General features: G+C 39.8%; 1 protein-coding gene across 6 annotated transcripts in view; it reads left to right on the top strand.

Moving 5' to 3' along the window:
* Nucleotides 1–15,872, top strand: part of zranb1b (zinc finger, RAN-binding domain containing 1b) — a 24,948-nt gene extending 9,076 nt beyond the window's left edge. For all 6 annotated transcript variants that reach the window (XM_046069983.1, XM_046069981.1, XM_046069980.1 and 3 more), the window contains 8 exons: nucleotides 4,094–4,281; nucleotides 6,044–6,197; nucleotides 7,098–7,169; nucleotides 9,491–9,689; nucleotides 10,712–10,832; nucleotides 11,226–11,355; nucleotides 13,517–13,746; nucleotides 13,979–15,872. In XM_046069983.1, coding sequence (XP_045925939.1) covers nucleotides 4,094–4,281; nucleotides 6,044–6,197; nucleotides 7,098–7,169; nucleotides 9,491–9,689; nucleotides 10,712–10,832; nucleotides 11,226–11,355; nucleotides 13,517–13,746; nucleotides 13,979–14,197 — 1,313 coding nt within the window. In that variant the 3' untranslated portion in view covers nucleotides 14,198–15,872. The remainder of the gene's footprint in view (nucleotides 1–4,093; nucleotides 4,282–6,043; nucleotides 6,198–7,097; nucleotides 7,170–9,490; nucleotides 9,690–10,711; nucleotides 10,833–11,225; nucleotides 11,356–13,516; nucleotides 13,747–13,978) is intronic.
* Nucleotides 15,873–17,351: the final 1,479 nt, after the last annotated feature.

The raw sequence follows: 17,351 nt of genomic DNA, 5'->3' as shown, positions 1-17,351 counted from the left end.
GCTTAAAATTCGAGTTGCCAGGCGACAACCTCGGAACCTGAATGATTTGGAGGCTGTCTGCAGGGAGGAGTGGGCCAACATCCCTGCCGAAATGTGCACAAACCTTGTCACCAACTATAAAAACCGTTTGACATCTGTGCTGGCCAATAATGGCTTTTCTACAAAATATTAACATGCTGTTTGTCCAGGGGGTCAAATACTTGTTTTTCCTCATCAGATGGTTATCAATTTTAATAAATTCATATGATGTGATTTTCTGGAATTTTCTTTGGGATTCTGTCTTTCACTGTTAAAATGTACATATGATTAAAATTATAGATCGTTGCATTCTTTGTAAGTGGGCAAACCTGCAAAATCAGCAAGGGGTCAAATACTTATTTCCCCCACTGTAAATATCTTAATAGAAAAGTTATTGCTAATTTGTTCGTGAGAAATCAGAGATTTGTTTAACATTTGTTATTTTGTTATTGAGGAAAATTATATCACGACAATTATCATTAATGTTTTATTGCCCAGCCCTACACCCAAGTATAAGCAACATTATGCTGCGGCGGGGGGAAAGTGGCATGTCTTTGCAGTCTCTATTGACATAACATTAGGTAATGGCAGACGCAATGAGACCAAAAAGAGGATGTTGACGGAGGAAGAGAAAAAGATGGCAAGAGGTTCATGAAATAAAAGGCTGCACATAGCCTTACACATGATGAATGATTCCTAGTCTTTTCCTCACAATGAGAAATACAGCTTATTAATTTTACACTGGTATCGCATTGGTATTCAGCATGAGCTGATACCCAAAGCCCAGACATCAACGTTGGTATCAGGACTTAAAAAGTCGGATTGATATATCCCTACCTGAAAGTGACCTGCACGTGCAATAGAATAATACAGTGTCATACAGGAGTAAACATGGAGGCCATAGAGGTTAGCTTATACGATTTTAGTTATTTTAGGTGGAGGAAAGGGAATTTGTGAGCAAATGATAATAAGGAAGAGGAGAAAGAGAGTCCACTCACACCTCTGTTGCTGCCGTCCTCCATGTTTACGTTCACAGTCACTCTAGAGTGACATCATGAATTCCGATCTGACTGTCCTGACTAAGATTGCATTTTTAAAAAATCCAGCCTGTATCTGATTTGGACCTTATGAAAGTAGCCCAAATCCACTCTGGAAAGGATCAGATTCCATGTGACTTGGGCACACTGTTATATAAAAAAATCAGATCTGAGTCACATGTGAGCAAGTCTGAATGCGGCCAAAGTAAGAAATGTTAGTGAGCCAACACACACAATAACAAAGAACATGTAAAAGTGTCTGATATTAAAAAGGACTATTCTTAATGTATTTTCCTGTAAATCCCTGAAGATTGTTCACCCTGTGGGAGCTTCTACAAAAGCTGTCTGTCAAATAGTGATTGGTACTGGGTTCACTGCATAGAACACCCATCTTCCCAACTAATAAGGTGTCACATTAAACCTTCAGTACTTATATATAGTTCTGCCAGTGGGGTGAGATAATTTCACCTGTCAGTGCAGCTGCCCAGTGCAGGTTTCCTTGCTTCAGCAAAGTTTCTAAAAAGGAGTGTCAGTATCTTGAAACATGACAAAACGAGGCAGATTGTTACAATATTACGAAAGCATTCGCATTTATTTATTTGGCACCTGGTACAATCCAGTAGAAACAAAACAATTTGTGTTGGAAACTGGTGAAATAATCTCACCTATTTGCACACTTTTTTTGCTTGTTTTAAGAAAGTAAAGGTCAGATGACTTGGTAAACAGCTGATTTTTGCTTCTGAGGAAAAATAAGAAAGCAGAGGAAGGATACTTTTTTGTGAGCAAGATAGTATAGTAATCAGTGTGGTTTATCTTGTTTCTGTTGGCCAATTTGAAATCCTAACTGTGGTAGACCAGCTTAGTTCGACAAAAACAAAAAACCTCTTTTATACATCCCTAAAAATCTGTCAGCCTTGTTCACCTATATATCCGATAGACAGATACAGTATGGTGTATTACCCGCTTAAGTGGCTAGTTGAGCAGGTAAACGTGCCGATCACAAGCAGACTTTTAAAGTACTAAGATTTGTCGGACGGCTGTCCACATTACTGAAAGAAAACAACAGACTATGTGGAGGGAAAACACCAGCACCACTTAGCCTGATCTGTTCTGTCTCATCTTTCTGTCTCGAATTGTACGCCTCTTTGCGTATTTGCACCTTCTGTGTTCTCTAAAGGATCTGTGGGTACAGTACTGACTGCAGGGCTACAGGCACACCCACACTAATGGAGCGCTTTGTGGAAAGTGGTTGTGATCCCTCTCTATCACACTGCGCTGCTATTGTGTAGTTTCTCTCCTCATCTCTCATAGTGCTAGCCAGCTCCACATGGCACAGCAAGTTCTTCCACCCACTCCATGTCTCTCTCGCTCTCGGTCTCGCTCACACACAGATTATGCAGCTGAGCATTGTGTGTGGTCCTTTTGACGTGAGAACAAAAGCTCAACAGTGTTTTAATGCTGCCAAATGTACGAGAGAATACGACAGTGGCATTTACTGTATGCTAGAAATGGAACAATAAATATTGTGCAGCTGCGTAGCAATGAAATTAATTTACATTTTGAGGTTTGATGTATTTTGTTCAGTCATAATAACACACTTGTCCAAATAGTTTTATCCTCCTTTAACAGCTTATAACTTTGGCTTTATCTCACCGCTGGTTTGATCACAGCAACCGACACTGGCATTGGTTCTGAAACCTTAAGCAGACAACTGTTCTTCAACTGTTCAAACATCCCCATCCTCTAGCCTCTCAGGACAGTTCACTCTTGTACCCACATGCACACTCTTTCCTACATTAAAACACAGAATAGACCAAAAATGGTTCATGCCTGAGCTTCTAGATCGAAGACACTATTCTCTTGTCTTACCAAATACTGTATATTGTCCTTTTATTTTACCAGCAGGAAAACATATGTATTGCATGTTCAGTTCAACTACAGCGCTGCAAGATGTGCTTGATGCTCAGTTTGCAGCGTAATAGTGTTAAAGGTTGTAAGTGGCGTTTTCTGCACAGAGGGAAAAAAAGTTCCTGTTTACACTGTGAACACCACCACAACTGTCAAGAATGTTCAAACAGTTCCCAGTGACTATCGAATAATATTTTTGCTTTTCCTTAGTGTGAGCATCAAATGTGAATGAGTTCATGGGGGATGTTGAACATCCAGGTAGTCTCTTTGTGTTTTAAGGGAAATGTTTTAGTGATGGATCACACTAATGATAACTTACTTGGCATAAACACTTCAAAGCAAAAGACTGGACTGTATAGACTGTAGTCTGTTTTATTCTGTATAAGTATTTATTTCTATAGTTTTAGATTGTCTTGGTGAATAGGTCAGTAGTTGGGTTTGTGCACTCGGTGGTTGACATTAACTGCTCCTGTCAGTTACTAATATTTGCACTTTGTGGCAAAAAAGTAAAGAAAACACCTGCGTGTGTCTGATCAAACGCATCCTTCAACGCTCATGCTATGATCTAAGCCTGAAGATTAAGAAGGGGAAAAATAACTGACAGATTACAACGTGGCCCCCTATTGTCTTTTTCCCTTGACTTCAAAGTCGTCAAAGTCTCGAGGCTTTTACAGCTGCGACAGAGATAAAGCACATTCTGATCCCTATTATTTTAGAATTTTTGGTTGAGCACAGAATGTCCTCTGCACAAGGTTGCTCTGAAGATAAGTAATTTTTGCATCTGTTGTGCACAGTCATGACGGGATTTTATCGACCACTTTCTGATGTCATTTAAGCTGCAAATGTTTTTGTTTTACTTCAGAGACCCTGTGTTTTATATGAATCTTCATGCTGTAAATTCTGGATTTTTTTCAAGGTCTCCATAAAAAGTAACATGCTTTAAAAATGTTAACTCATGTTGACTTAATTAAATGCAAACTGTTCTTTTTGTGCAGTCTGTGTAATTGGCTCTACTATGGGGAATGTCTTCTATTTAAAAGTATCAAAAGAAAAACTCTTCACTTTAAAATGGTGTCTAACATGGCCATTTATTAATGTGACCTTTTTCCTTTTCTCTCTTTGTCTGAAAGGTGTTGTGGAAGGTGACCTGGCAGCTGTGGAGGCCTACAAGTCATCAGGAGGTGACATCGCACGACAGCTAACATCAGACGAAGTGCGCCTTTTAAATCGGCCCTCAGCATTTGATGACGGCTTCACGCTGGTCCACCTCGCGATCCGCTTCCAGAGACAGGACATGCTGGCTGTTTTACTCACGGAGGTCAGTAACCAATAGATTGTTACTCTTCCAGAAATCACCCGTCCCAGGAATTGGCTGATGGAGAGGTATCTTTTTGAATTCTGTTTACACTGCGACCACACACTAGACTCTACCACTTTAAACAGATCATAGATCAGTGTGGATCATTCTGTGCAGCAGATACAAATTTTAGGCCTTTTCTCAGTCATGTTACATCACTCACATTTGTTTCTCGTGCTCCCGCTCAATCAAATGAGCACAATAGCATTGAGCATAATAATTTTGTGCAATTTACAAACTTAACTGGAGGACATAAATTAGATGAGACTGAACATGCAGAGAAGTTCAAACAAAGCAAAACCCATTCTTGTTTTAGAACACACAAATGTCTATAGAAAACCTGATCTTAATAAAAATTGGAAATGAAACCCTTGAATTATGGTATGATTGCAGCTTGTTTTTGGTCAGAAATCATGCAGCTTTTTCTTATGTCTCTTAATCTCACCATCCAGTGAGATCAACCAGGAGGAATTACAAGGGCAAAGGGTTTGTAGAGAGGAAAAGGGACTGGGATTCAGCCGCAAACTCCCCTCTCTGTTTGCAGGAGGACAGATTTAAAGAAGCCTGGTGCACAGAGCATACTGTAATGTCACGCCCTGCTCTCCAGTGTGATAGCCATTAGTATATTAGTAATTATAGTATGTTGTAAGTGCTTTTTATATCCAGTGTTTTGTTAAAAATATGGTTTCCCTGGTGTCTCTGTAACAAGAAGGCTCACTAAGCTATTGTGTATATGTGGTGTGCATGTGCTGAGGCTGATTGCAGCGTGGTTGTTGTCAGCACTGTGATCCCAGATTATCTGTACACACACCTCTCCTCCCACACTCAGTCGCTGTCCCAGTTTCATTGCAGATGGGGTCAGGGAGTAACCTCTGGATCATGCTCCCGAAAATGCTTCAAAGCTGAAAACTGCTTGAACATCGTTTTTTTCCCTCTTGTCCTAGAGGCAAGATAGATTTGATGAGCGAAAGTAAAAATGGCAAAGATCAGAGTCACCCACCCAAACGCCCAGAAAGCAGTGGCTTTGAAAGTATTCAGGCTCCAACTGTGCTGCAAAAATAATTTCACTCAGAGCCACGTTGCTCTTACTGTATATGTGCAAAACCTAAATTCATTCAGCAGCCATCGCTAGCCCAAGCAAATGCTGTAATTGTAACTGAATTTCTCAACTTCAGAAATGTATATAATATAACTGCAAGACATCTGAGATCGCCCTGTCAGAATTTTGCATCTTTACCCTCCTAATTTCTCCTTCTTTTCTTAGCAATTTTACACTTTCACTTGTAGAAAACATCTCTTAGGCTCAATTTACATGCCCCGTATACATTATCCCTGCAGAATTTCCACTAATAGTGAACAGTTACCCTACCTACCCTCTGGCATTGACTTCTTTTCTTATGTTTTAAAGATGCAGGGGTCCAACCTGACTTCCGCCACTACTGCCTTTTTATGGAGTATGTTTTAAACAAAGTGATTTCTTTACAGATGGTCTCTTAATCTTTCTCTTGTACCAATAACACTTTTTTGATCAGATCTTAGATATCCATTTTATCAACGTGACAAGTGACTTATTCTAGGCAGCTGATACAGCCATTTTAAATTTTGTGGTCACTTTTGAAATACGACCTTTCACAGTTGGTAAAAGGCCTCGTGCTCAACTCTCAGGCACATATCCTCTTGATTTAGATTAAGCTTCCTTCCCTGTATCCTCTCATCTCTGCAGGTGTCCCAACAGGCAGCCAAGTGTATTCCAGCCATGGTGTGTCCTGAGCTAACGGAGCAGATCCGTCGAGAGGTAGCAGCCTCCCTTCACCAGCGCAAGGGTGACTTCACCTGCTATTTCCTCACTGATTTGGTGACCTTCACCCTTCCAGCAGGTCAGCACATCATCTGCAAACAAATATGCACAAAAATATGGGTTCTTTGGTGGAAGAAAATCGACTAAAAACAACTATCATAATGTGAATTCCAGAAGCCGTCAAAGTATACTTTCTGTGTTTTGTATAAGGGGGAACTTAAAACTCTGTAGCTGAAGAAACCCAGTCTAGCCATTCCCTCTGGCGTGCCAAGTGTGTGATAGAATGCTTGTTTTGTTTACTTGTGGCATATGAGATTGCTTGTTGTTTGAATGCTGAGGGAACATAATGCTACGGTTGTCTGTTTCCAACTGCCCGAAGACGGAGGCTACCTCTGGCTCGCTGTTTCAGTATTGTTCTTGCATACTGAGTATAACAGCCCGCCAATGGTGCATGTCCCTCGTTCATAACAAAGCCATATATAGCTTTTTTTTTTTTTCAATTTCTCTCTGTAAAATTGCATGCATACAATGCTATTTCTTCATTGTGTGGAAGAGCTATTATGGTTCAGTCTGTTGTTAGCAGCTAAGCTAAGGATTTTTGTTATGCAGAGTGTTCAGGACAATGCAGACTTTGGCTTCTGGCCACTATAGAAAGCCATTCTGTTCAGTTCCACAAAGTCAATGCATTCATTTATTTTAGCCAAAGAATAAGCTACTGTGTTAACAAGAGCTCTGGGCATGCAGTGAAAGTCAGATGCAACTGTAGAAAGAACAAACATGATGGCTTGAGTTGAAATCAGCCACGACAGAAACATTTTCTAGTTGGCTTTATAAGTTATTGTAGCTAGTTTAAGTAGATAAATAATGCATTTATCAAATAGAATGTGAATAACTCTTAAGACTTTGCTTCCCCTACGCCTGTGTCTCCTCTGATAACCTCCTCTTTTGATTTTTTGAAGTTCTTGTCTTCTTATTGCAGACATCGAGGACTTGCCCCCAGCCGTTCAGGAAAAGCTGTTTGATGAGGTGCTGGACCGAGACGTACAAAAAGGTGAAATATTTACTCTAATCAACTCTTAAGACCTGGTGTCGCAGTAGCATCTATCACATGCTTTTGAGAGAGAGAGAGAGAGAGAGAGAGGATCCGAGGTGACACTGATGGTCTGGCGGTTTGGTAAACAGAGGGAGCCCCTTCACAGACTGTACAGTAACAGGAAGGCAGTTACTTGTATTTTCCAACACAGCGTTTTGCCTGACTGTTGTCGCTCTGCCACCGTTATGTCTTTATCGCGTGACCAATTGCATCTACCCTAATCAGCCTAATTGAGTTTTAGGGATTTCTCTGATCCCCAGTGAATGATTGTCGAATTCTGTGAAATTATTTACAAAAACCCAACAATTCCCACCAAGACCAAGCACTAGGCGACCGAGGCAAGGAAAAACTTCCTTTTGAGAGGCAGAAACCTCAAGCAGAACCATGGCTCAGGGTGGGCGGCCATCTGCAGCGAGCCTGCAACACTATCAACAAGATGGATTTGGGAGGGACTGAAATTAGCATAGGAGTCCTCCGTTACTTTGTGACTTGATAATGAATTAAAAGGTGATGGAATGGAACATGCACAAATTTAGCTACAGCACTATCAGATAGACATCTCGTATAGAAGTTTTTGCCTAATGCCATGGAGTTCAGCAAGAGAAACTCAAAAGTTATCAAATAGAGGTCAGATAAAAAGGGATTCTGTGGGAAAACTATTAAATGTTCAATTTCAGTACCATATACCAGAACGAGGGTGTGGTTAAAACAGTGACTTGGTTTTTGAACACTTTGAGAGAAGCCAATTGAATCTAATAGAGATAAATACTGTACTAAGGGTATCATTCTCAACATCCACATGAATATTAAAATTCCCTACAATAATAACTATCTGTGTTAAGGACTAAAGTTGACAAAAACTCTGCAAATGGTTTTGGGTGGGTAACTGTTGAAATAGAAGGGCAGAGAAGTGCACTCTGCCTCCTGGTCTCAACTCTGGATAGTCCTGCATTTGGTTCACTAATAAACTTGGCCAGACTTCTAGATTTGAGAGCTGCTCAATCCCAATTGGGATGAATGCCATCTCCCTGAATCAGACCAGGTTTTCCCCAGAAAGTCTGCCAATGATCTGCAAAGCCCACATCATAATCAGCCAAACGTGTCAAATATTGGGCACAGCAGTTTAGGTACAAAGAGACAGAAATTCTTATTTCAAGATCCTTTCTTTCAGCAGAAACACAAAAAAGTGAACTGAAAACCAAGTCCCGGTTTTGAGGTGAAGGGATTAAGATTAACTGGGTGGTGATGGCGCTTAGATAAGATGCTTGCCTTTGGTGTGGGAGACCTGGGTTCGACATCCACCATTGTGTCCCTAAGCAAGACACTTAACCCCTAGTTGTTCCAGAGGCGTGCAACATCTGACATGTATAGCAATTGTAAGTCGCTTTGGATAAAAGCGTCAGCTAAATGAATAAATGTAAGATGAGGTGAGTCAACACAGCTTAAAACCTGATTACCTGGCCATGTAAACTCTTCACCAAATTTCTTAAGGGAGCATGGTGTGCATGCATTTCCAGGGGTAAAAAAACAGAAAAAAGTGTGGAGGATTATTGCTAGACGGTTTGTGTATAAAAAAAAACAACCCCAATGAAACTCAGTTAAAGTGGTTGCATCATAGCATTTAGAGATTTCAGAACATATTAATGTAATTGCGTTTAAATATACTAGCACTGGTACAAAAATATGATGGAAGGTTGAGTAGAAATCTGAGAACTGATCATGAGGACTTCAAAGCATTCAACCATCAGACTTCCACTTTGAAAACAACGTGCTGTTTCATGTTTCATGTGTTGCCAGTTGCATCGCTGTAACACTATACAGAAGAACAAATCAGACGGCGTTCACCTGCAAGCAGCAATGCAAGAGACTGAGCTGCACAAGTAATAGCAGCACGCTAAGTGTGACACTTTTATTATTAACCAAAAAAAAACAACCGTTGACGCTTTCACTTGCACTTTGCCTCTTATTTTTGTCATAAATATTAGCATGTACAGTAAAACGTATCTTTATACTGTAAATCTTATCTGGTTTCCTGCCGTACCCTGACTTCTTGCAGTCGCCCAATTTTGCGGTTTACATGCAGACTTATGAAGACATCAGTATGTGAAAGATATTTTGATTTGTTAGTTGTCATTATGCCATCACCTGTCTTGCAACTTGAGAAATAACCCCACTATGGCATATAAACAACCCTTGAACTCTTTGAGGTGAAATAGTTTGCACCACTGAGAGGTTTTGCAGAGAGATGCAGTGCTCAACTTTGCTCCCCTCTTGTTCAGAACTCGAAGAGGAGTCTCCCATCATCAACTGGTCCCTGGAGCTCGGGACTAGGCTGGACAGTCGGCTGTACGCCCTGTGGAACCGCACGGCCGGGGACTGTCTCCTCGACTCTGTGCTGCAGGCTACATGGGGCATCTACGACAAGGACTCTGTGCTCCGCAAGACCCTCCACGACAGCCTGCACGACTGTTCTCACTGGTGAGGCCTGCAGACCAAGGAATAGGAGTGCAGATTACAGTATGTTGTAGTACTTTTAAAACATCACCTGAACAGTATGGCGTGCTGATTTGCATCTTGTCTCAGTCATATTCAAACTTAGCAGATTGCATAATATAATGCACCACAGATTAAGAGGAGACAAGAGGAGAGGAATTTCAGCTAGTGCTGGTGATGAATGGCAAGGTTTTTTATGTATGTGTGTGTGTGTATATATGTGTGTGTGTATATGTGTGTGTATGTGTATATATATATATATATATATATATATATACACTACAGACTGAATCAACAGGTGTTTTTTTACAGTAAATTCTCGACCATTGCAGCAGTTATGTTGCACCAATAGCAAATCCATGCCCACATCCATATCTCATCCATGTTTATCCTTATACTTTAAACAGTTAGCCACCTGTTTTACATAAATGTTTACAAAACATGAGCAGGTAGAGGTTTTAGTGTCTCGAGCGAGGACACAGAAACGGCTGAAGCGTCTCTATCTATAGTCGAGGAGACATTCTATCTATATCTATCCTTTATCATTTGATGACTATGTTGGAAATTGGGGCATGAGGTTTAGAGGATGGGATACATACCCAGAATCTGAAGTTTGGATTGCTGGCTCATCTGATCTGAGACTTTAATCTGGAAACGAGAGGATTTTGACTAGGACTTTAGACCAGTTTCAGAAGACACACATTGTAGAGGAGATAAAGAAACTCTAGTGTCAGGTTGGGATCACTGAAACGATTTAAGGCCTGAGGCTGGTTTTACATGAACATAACATCCCAGTGTGACTCATGTCTATTTCTGAAAAACTGTGGGTTTTTCAGTGAGAAAATTTATTATTTAGATATAATGAGAATTTGCCATCCGACCCCAAGCCACAACAGAGATGGAGGAATGCAGTGGATAGCAGCCTTTCTGCGCAGAGAGGTCAAAACCGTGTGTGTGTGTGTGTGTGTGTGTGTGTGTGTGTGTGTGTGTGTGTGTGTGGTCTGCAGGTTTTACACGCGCTGGAAGGAGTGGGAGTCATGGTATTCCCAGAGCTTCGGCCTGCACTTTTCACTCCGAGAGGAACAGTGGCAGGAGGACTGGGCTTTCATCCTCTCCCTGGCTAGTCAGGTACACACACATGAAAGCAAATACACACATTAACATGGAGGCCAGGAGCTTGATGTGCTTAAAATGTGACACACTTAATGATGTATGAATTATGCAAGGAGCTTTACTGCGCTCACTACAGTGTACTTAATCTGTAATGCCCTCTGAAAGTGCATCCTGTCTATCATCAGCACTTAACTGTTTCTCCCTGCTCTGCGTGACCTCATAGACTTAAGTATTTGGGCGGGGTGTGAAAGCACAGTAATTGTGTGTGTGTCTTTCATGTTTAATTACTTGGAGTATGCTGGGGTAACTTGGCAGAGGGACCGTACAGTATTTAAGAGTCCTTGCTTTGTAGTTTCACTGACCTCGCGTTTCTAATAATCCCCCCCCTTGTTGTGCTTTCTTTTACAGCCAGGATCCAGCTTGGAGCAGACCCACATTTTCGTTCTTGCACACATACTTCGCAGGCCTATTATCGTCTACGGAGTGAAGTATTACAAAAGTTTCCGTGGCGAAACACTCGGATACACTCGTTTTCAAGGTGAGCCGTTAGTTTGGTCTAATGTTATTTTGGTCAGATATCATTAAATGTTGAGTGCAGCTCCAGCCCAGTGGGCGGAGAAGGACTAGACTGCCGTTGTGAAATAGCTCCAGCCCGCGTATGTCTGCATAGCTTACATAGCTGACATAACTGCCCCTCTGATCTGTCCGTATTTGCTATTTACAACATGTATCAGTCTAGTGTGTTTTTTTTAAGGGGTATTTTAGGACTGTCTGACTCAAAATAACATTACAAAAACACCCCCGCCCATCATAGGAGCGAAATTAGGAGTTTATTGTGATGCAGGGAAAGTGTTCCACACACACACGTCCAGATACATGTGAACATATGTAAACCATCAGAACCCCGAGTCAAACAATCCTGCGAAAGTGGAGAGCGGGGTCTGTGTTTATGGCTAGCAATAAAAACAGCCTGGATTCAGTTTGCCTGCTGAGTGATGCTGTACAGGGGATGATGAAAGTGCTCTGTAATGGCCAACTGCTTGTGGTAAAGTATGCCTGATAGACCAGTGATTTACTGTTGCCTGGAGCCAATGTAAAATGCAGAAAAGGGGGCGTGCATTTGGGCGCCTGTGGGGAGGGGAGGGGAGCTAAGTTTCAAGTGATGACCAAGTGAAACCAGTAAAAACACAGTGGTTAATGGGAGAGAAGTTAAACAGAGGCTTTTTAATTGTGGTGTCAGCTACAGAGCTATTCATGAGGCGCGAGAGCTGCTTTGTATTATGGAACAGAAGAAATATGAGACATGAATACTGTCTGCATTGTTTTTACTGCATTGTTTGGCGTATAACCAGTATCTCATTCTGTAGTTAAGAGTGACAGTGTGTTAGGACCTCTCCAGTGGTGGAATGTAACTAAATGCATTTAGAGTTTTGGGATATTTGTACTTTACTTGAGCATTTCCGTATTCTGCTACTTTATACATATACTCCACTACATTTCAGAGGGAATAAATAGTACTTTTAAGTTACTTAAGTGACTGCAGATAAAGATTTTACATTCAAAACATATGAACACTTTTTAAAACTGTTAAAATCAGACCCACCTTGACCATCTACATTAAAATGCTTAGATCCATGTTTATGCATCAGTGAAAATAATCCTATAATGTAACTCAGTCAGAGGCCAATCTGCTGCATAATTGGTACTTTTGATACTATAATACATTTGGGACACAATACATTTAGTCTTTTATGTAATTAAAATTCTGTGTACTATGCTTAATTTACTATTTATCTGTACATAATTCTACACACCCATATTTAGATTTTTACTTATATTTTTTATATGTATTTATTTTTTATTTATTTTTTATTTATTTAATGCCGTGTTACGGGAGCAACTGTAATGAAACAAATTTCCACTCTGTGATCAATAAAGTATTCTGATTTTGAATGCAGGACTTTTCCGTGTAATGGGGTTGTGGTATCATTACATTTACTATTGTAACAGTTATGACTACTTGTTCAATCACTGGGTATTTTTTATGACAACGCAAGACAAGTTGGGAGAATAAAAGGGTATAATATGCTTTTTTAATGTCAGTTTTGCAGCAAAAATAGTATCACTTAATGACATCCCTTAAGTCATGTCATTATCTAAAGAACATGTGTATAAGAGAGTTTTATATTGAAGGGGAAAGACAAAAATACTAGTGTATTGTGTAAGTGTATTGTTTAGTCAAAAAGGCAGTTTTCCCTTGAACAAAGCTGTAAAAACTTTACTGTATTAAAAGCAGTTTACACTTAACACCAAAACCTCTAAAGACCAAGGAGAGAACTCTAAATCAGGTCAAAAATGCAAAAACAATGTTTCTGAAGTGGTAATTAACACTAATTATGCGAATATTAGTCATGCCACTTTGAGAGGAATTAATTATTCAAGATGTAAATAATTCATTATTCAGAAAATTGAGATAATAAGATAAAGTGATGTCACACTTGATATAACTATACAGTTTCTTATTATTTTTCCAATGCATATAATTAATGATGTATTTCATCACTAGACTGTGTAATAACTGTAAAATTGGTTTTAAACAGTAATGACACTGAAACAAAATCTTGAAAAACAAAGATAATCACATGTCGTAGAATCAGTCTGTTAACCTTTACCCCACGCTGCTGTTTTTCTCCCTCTAGGTGTGTACTTGCCCCTTTTGTGGGAGCAGAGTTTCTGTTGGAAGAGCCCCATTGCTCTGGGCTACACTCGGGGCCACTTCTCAGCACTGGTTGCCATGGAGAACGATGGCTTCGACAATCGTGGCGCTGGCGCCAACCTCAACACAGACGATGACGTGACGGTCACGTTCCTGCCGCTGGTTGACAGTGAGAGGAAACTGCTTCACATTCACTTCCTCTCTGCTCAGGAAGTAAGGACCTCCCCCGCTTATTGTTTGTCCTTTTAAATTTAGCTAATGATTTTTGTTGGGGTTTTTTGTTATTGGCATGAAACCTGTTTTTTCGCATACTTTGTGCAAAAGGTTTTCCTCCTTTGTATCAACACTTATTTGAGAGACAGTGCTGCAGCAGGAGTATATGATATCCTGAATTTAGCAATACAGCTCTCTCTAACGGCCATATTTGTTTCCTCCTGTGCTTCAGATGGGTAATGAAGAGCAACAGGAGAAGCTGCTGCGGGAGTGGTTGGACTGTTGTGTGACGGAGGGCGGGGTTCTGGTGGCTCTTCAGAAAAGCTCCCGCCGCCGCAACCACCCGCTTGTCACCCAGATGGTGGAGAAGTGGCTAGACGGCTACAGGCAGATCCGCCCCTGCGCCTCTTTATCCGACGGCGAAGAGGAGGAAGACGATGATGACGAGTGACAAAACTGAAGCGGGGGGGGGCAGGACTCCTCCACCTCCTCTCTTACAGTTTATCCTTTTATTTTTTGTTTTCCTTTCCTGACACGGACAAACTGTGACAGCCTTCAGGAGAGGACAGGGAAACATAATCCCCCCCCAAACTCACCTTCCACCTCGGATGGAAGACACCGCTACTCTTCTAGCACACGCAGGCACTCGAACATACACTTAAAACACATTCAACACTTTATCCCGGACAAACCTGAGACTGACAAACTCCAATGCTGCCAAACACAGATTTGGGGGAGAGAATAAAGGTTTACGAATGCGAATGACGTTTTTGATTTGTTTTTGATTTTCAAATGTAAAGGGGGAAAAAAAGGAATCTTTATCCATAGATGTAAATGCATGTGGTTGTTTAAACAAAAAAAAAGAGTATAAGGAAATATACCAGCATTGATTTAAATCAACACTTTATATCCGTTCAGTATGAACACTGACAAAAAGCACACTTCCAAATTGATCTTTTTGATCTTTTTTCCAGTTGTAAAACAGTTCGCTTCTTTAGCATTTTGTTTTTGAATGGGCAGGGACAAAGCCAATAAATAACATTACCTTTAGACAACCAGAGATTGTGTAATAATAAATAAGTTTATTCCTTATTACTAAGCACTGCACATTTATTAAAAATTTCTATATAAATACAATATCATAGCTTGAATTAAGGTTATATATGAAGCTCTTGAAAAGGGAGATGTTCCCTTTACAAGTCAAATCTACACTCATGGAGGTTTAGCACACATACATCATGTTGGATCTTTGGTTTACCCTTTTTTTGATTGTTTTTTTTCCCAGACTGATTGAGCCGAGAAGTTGTGTGTTTGTGTGTGTGTGCGCACACGAGTGTGTGGTTTTTCTTCTCTGAACTTACTCTACATATTTATTGTTTGGAAACATATTTGAGCTAATAAGAGCTTTCTGTATATTTTTTCTTCTCCTTTTTGTGGGTTTGTTAATTATTCTCTCAATCTTGATGAAGACACGTTGCACAGAAGCACTGTTGCTGTGAGGAAAGAACCAATCATGACCATCAGTGAAAGGTTTACTTGCGTCGTTGCGTGCGATTTAGTACCTCCTCTGGATGCCCAAAATGTGGTGCTTTTGTTTTTTCTTGGGCAGGCGAGTGTGGGCGTGAGGCTCATTCAATGTCGACATAAATCCAGAGTCACACTTGTCTTGTAGTCGTTTCCTACTTCCTCTATTTCCCTTTTTTTCCTTACAGCGTTTGTTGTCACCCTCATGGTACACGTCAGTTCACCTCCTCTGTCCTTATGTGGAACCATCTTTTAAGTTTTTGATGAAGGTCTTTGTGAGAGACTGTAACATATAAAACCAAAGCTGACAGAGAAAAAAAGACAAAAAATAGAAGTTGTCGTTACTTTTTTGTTTTGCTGTGACTGATTGCATTTTGTTTCTTCCTCGCCATTGCGTACTGTAACCTCTTTCGTGTTTCATTCAAGTCATACATGTTTTGAGCATCACCTGTATGTTGCTTTGTATTTATGCAATAGTTGCAGTTGTGACCATGATGGTTTGTGGATTTAGGCCTGACTTCACTATACAGAGTGTAATGCAAAGAACAGGCAAATAAGGAAAAAAATAATAAAAGGAAAACCTTTTTGAATGTCCAACTAAACTGTTTCCCGTCTGATATTCTTAGTTACCAATTCTGTTGCTTCACGTATCAGTTAATGCTGTGATTTTACACACTTAATACAACCTGTCATCCTCACATCACTAGATTTGTCTTTAAATATGACTCACTTTCACAGTAATTAAATTATTCAGTTGGTGAAGCTCTTCTGTACCACCCTCTAGTGGATTTTAAATTGACACTTTTTAGTGGCACTATAAATAATTAATACATGCTTTATAACGCACTTTAATGTAATTCTAAGCCGTTATAAGGACATTTTTAAAAAACTATTTAGTAATGAATTTGTCAATAACTTCTCCCATGATCAGTGTTTGATGGGTTTTTTTTTTTGACTGCACTTCAAAGTTCTTGAAATTGTCTTATTGACTGACCTTCTTGTCTTAAAAGTAATATTGGACTGTCTGTCACTTCACTTTGAGCGGTTCTTGCCACAATGGATTACTACAGGAGTCAAACAGGGCTATTTACTGTATGTATTCCAACACTGCCTCGCCACAACAAAACTGATCTGTCTCAAACGCATTAAGAAATTCCCTAATTCAGTTTCGGTAATTGACTATAAAGCTGGTTGACGTAATGAGGGTGCAAAGGCTGTTATCAAAGCAAGAGGTGGATACTTAGAAGAATCTAAACTCCAAACCGTATTTAGCTTTGTCTAGTTTTTTTTGCTTACATAGTTGCACATGTGTTATTTCATAGTTCTGCTGTCTTCACTATTAATATACAATGTAGAAAAAAGAAGGAAAAATATTGAATGAGGTGTGTCCAAACCTTTGACTGGCACTGTATTGACTAAGTAGATCTACTTCAAAAGTTTACTTGAATATTTCCATTTTTTAATCCACTACAGTTCAAAGGCAAATATTGTTTTACTCCACTACATTTTGATAACTTTACTTACAGTTTCTTTGCAAATTCAGATTGATCATACAAAATATAACTAACCGATTCATAGATCAATGAATTTAATAAAATTTGGTCAATTAAATGAAATGTTTATTATATAACTTATTACATTTAACTGAATTAAATTACATGAATGTAATTAAAATAGTGATGGGGATCATTACAGTCTAAGGTGATGACAAACTGTGGTCACAAGTTGTTGTGATCAAATTGTATAAAAATATATTGATTATAGCCGCTATTTACTGCTTATAAATGCTATGCTATGTGCACACCACACAGAGCATGTGTATAAATATAATAATGCAGGTAGTGTAGAGCAGGGAATTTCAAACTATGAGGCATTCAAAATACCACAGGAAGTTGGAATTAGGAGTAGTTTGTCCAAATCTCATGGAGGAAAATTAGCTATGGTAACTTACTTAAAAACCCTTGGCGTTTGATGGCTGCAAATTCCTTGAAGAATGTACTGCTTCTTCTCTTGAAAACAAACTAATGATACACATATTTTCAGATCCAGGGTGACTTGCACTTTCCAGGGAACTCATTATC

The sequence above is a fragment of the Micropterus dolomieu genome, linkage group LG15 (genome assembly GCF_021292245.1).
Source record: "Micropterus dolomieu isolate WLL.071019.BEF.003 ecotype Adirondacks linkage group LG15, ASM2129224v1, whole genome shotgun sequence".
Lineage (NCBI taxonomy): Eukaryota > Metazoa > Chordata > Actinopteri > Centrarchiformes > Centrarchidae > Micropterus > Micropterus dolomieu.
The sequence above is the reverse complement of the archived record's forward strand: the minus strand, read 5'-3'. Positions and strand labels throughout refer to the sequence as shown.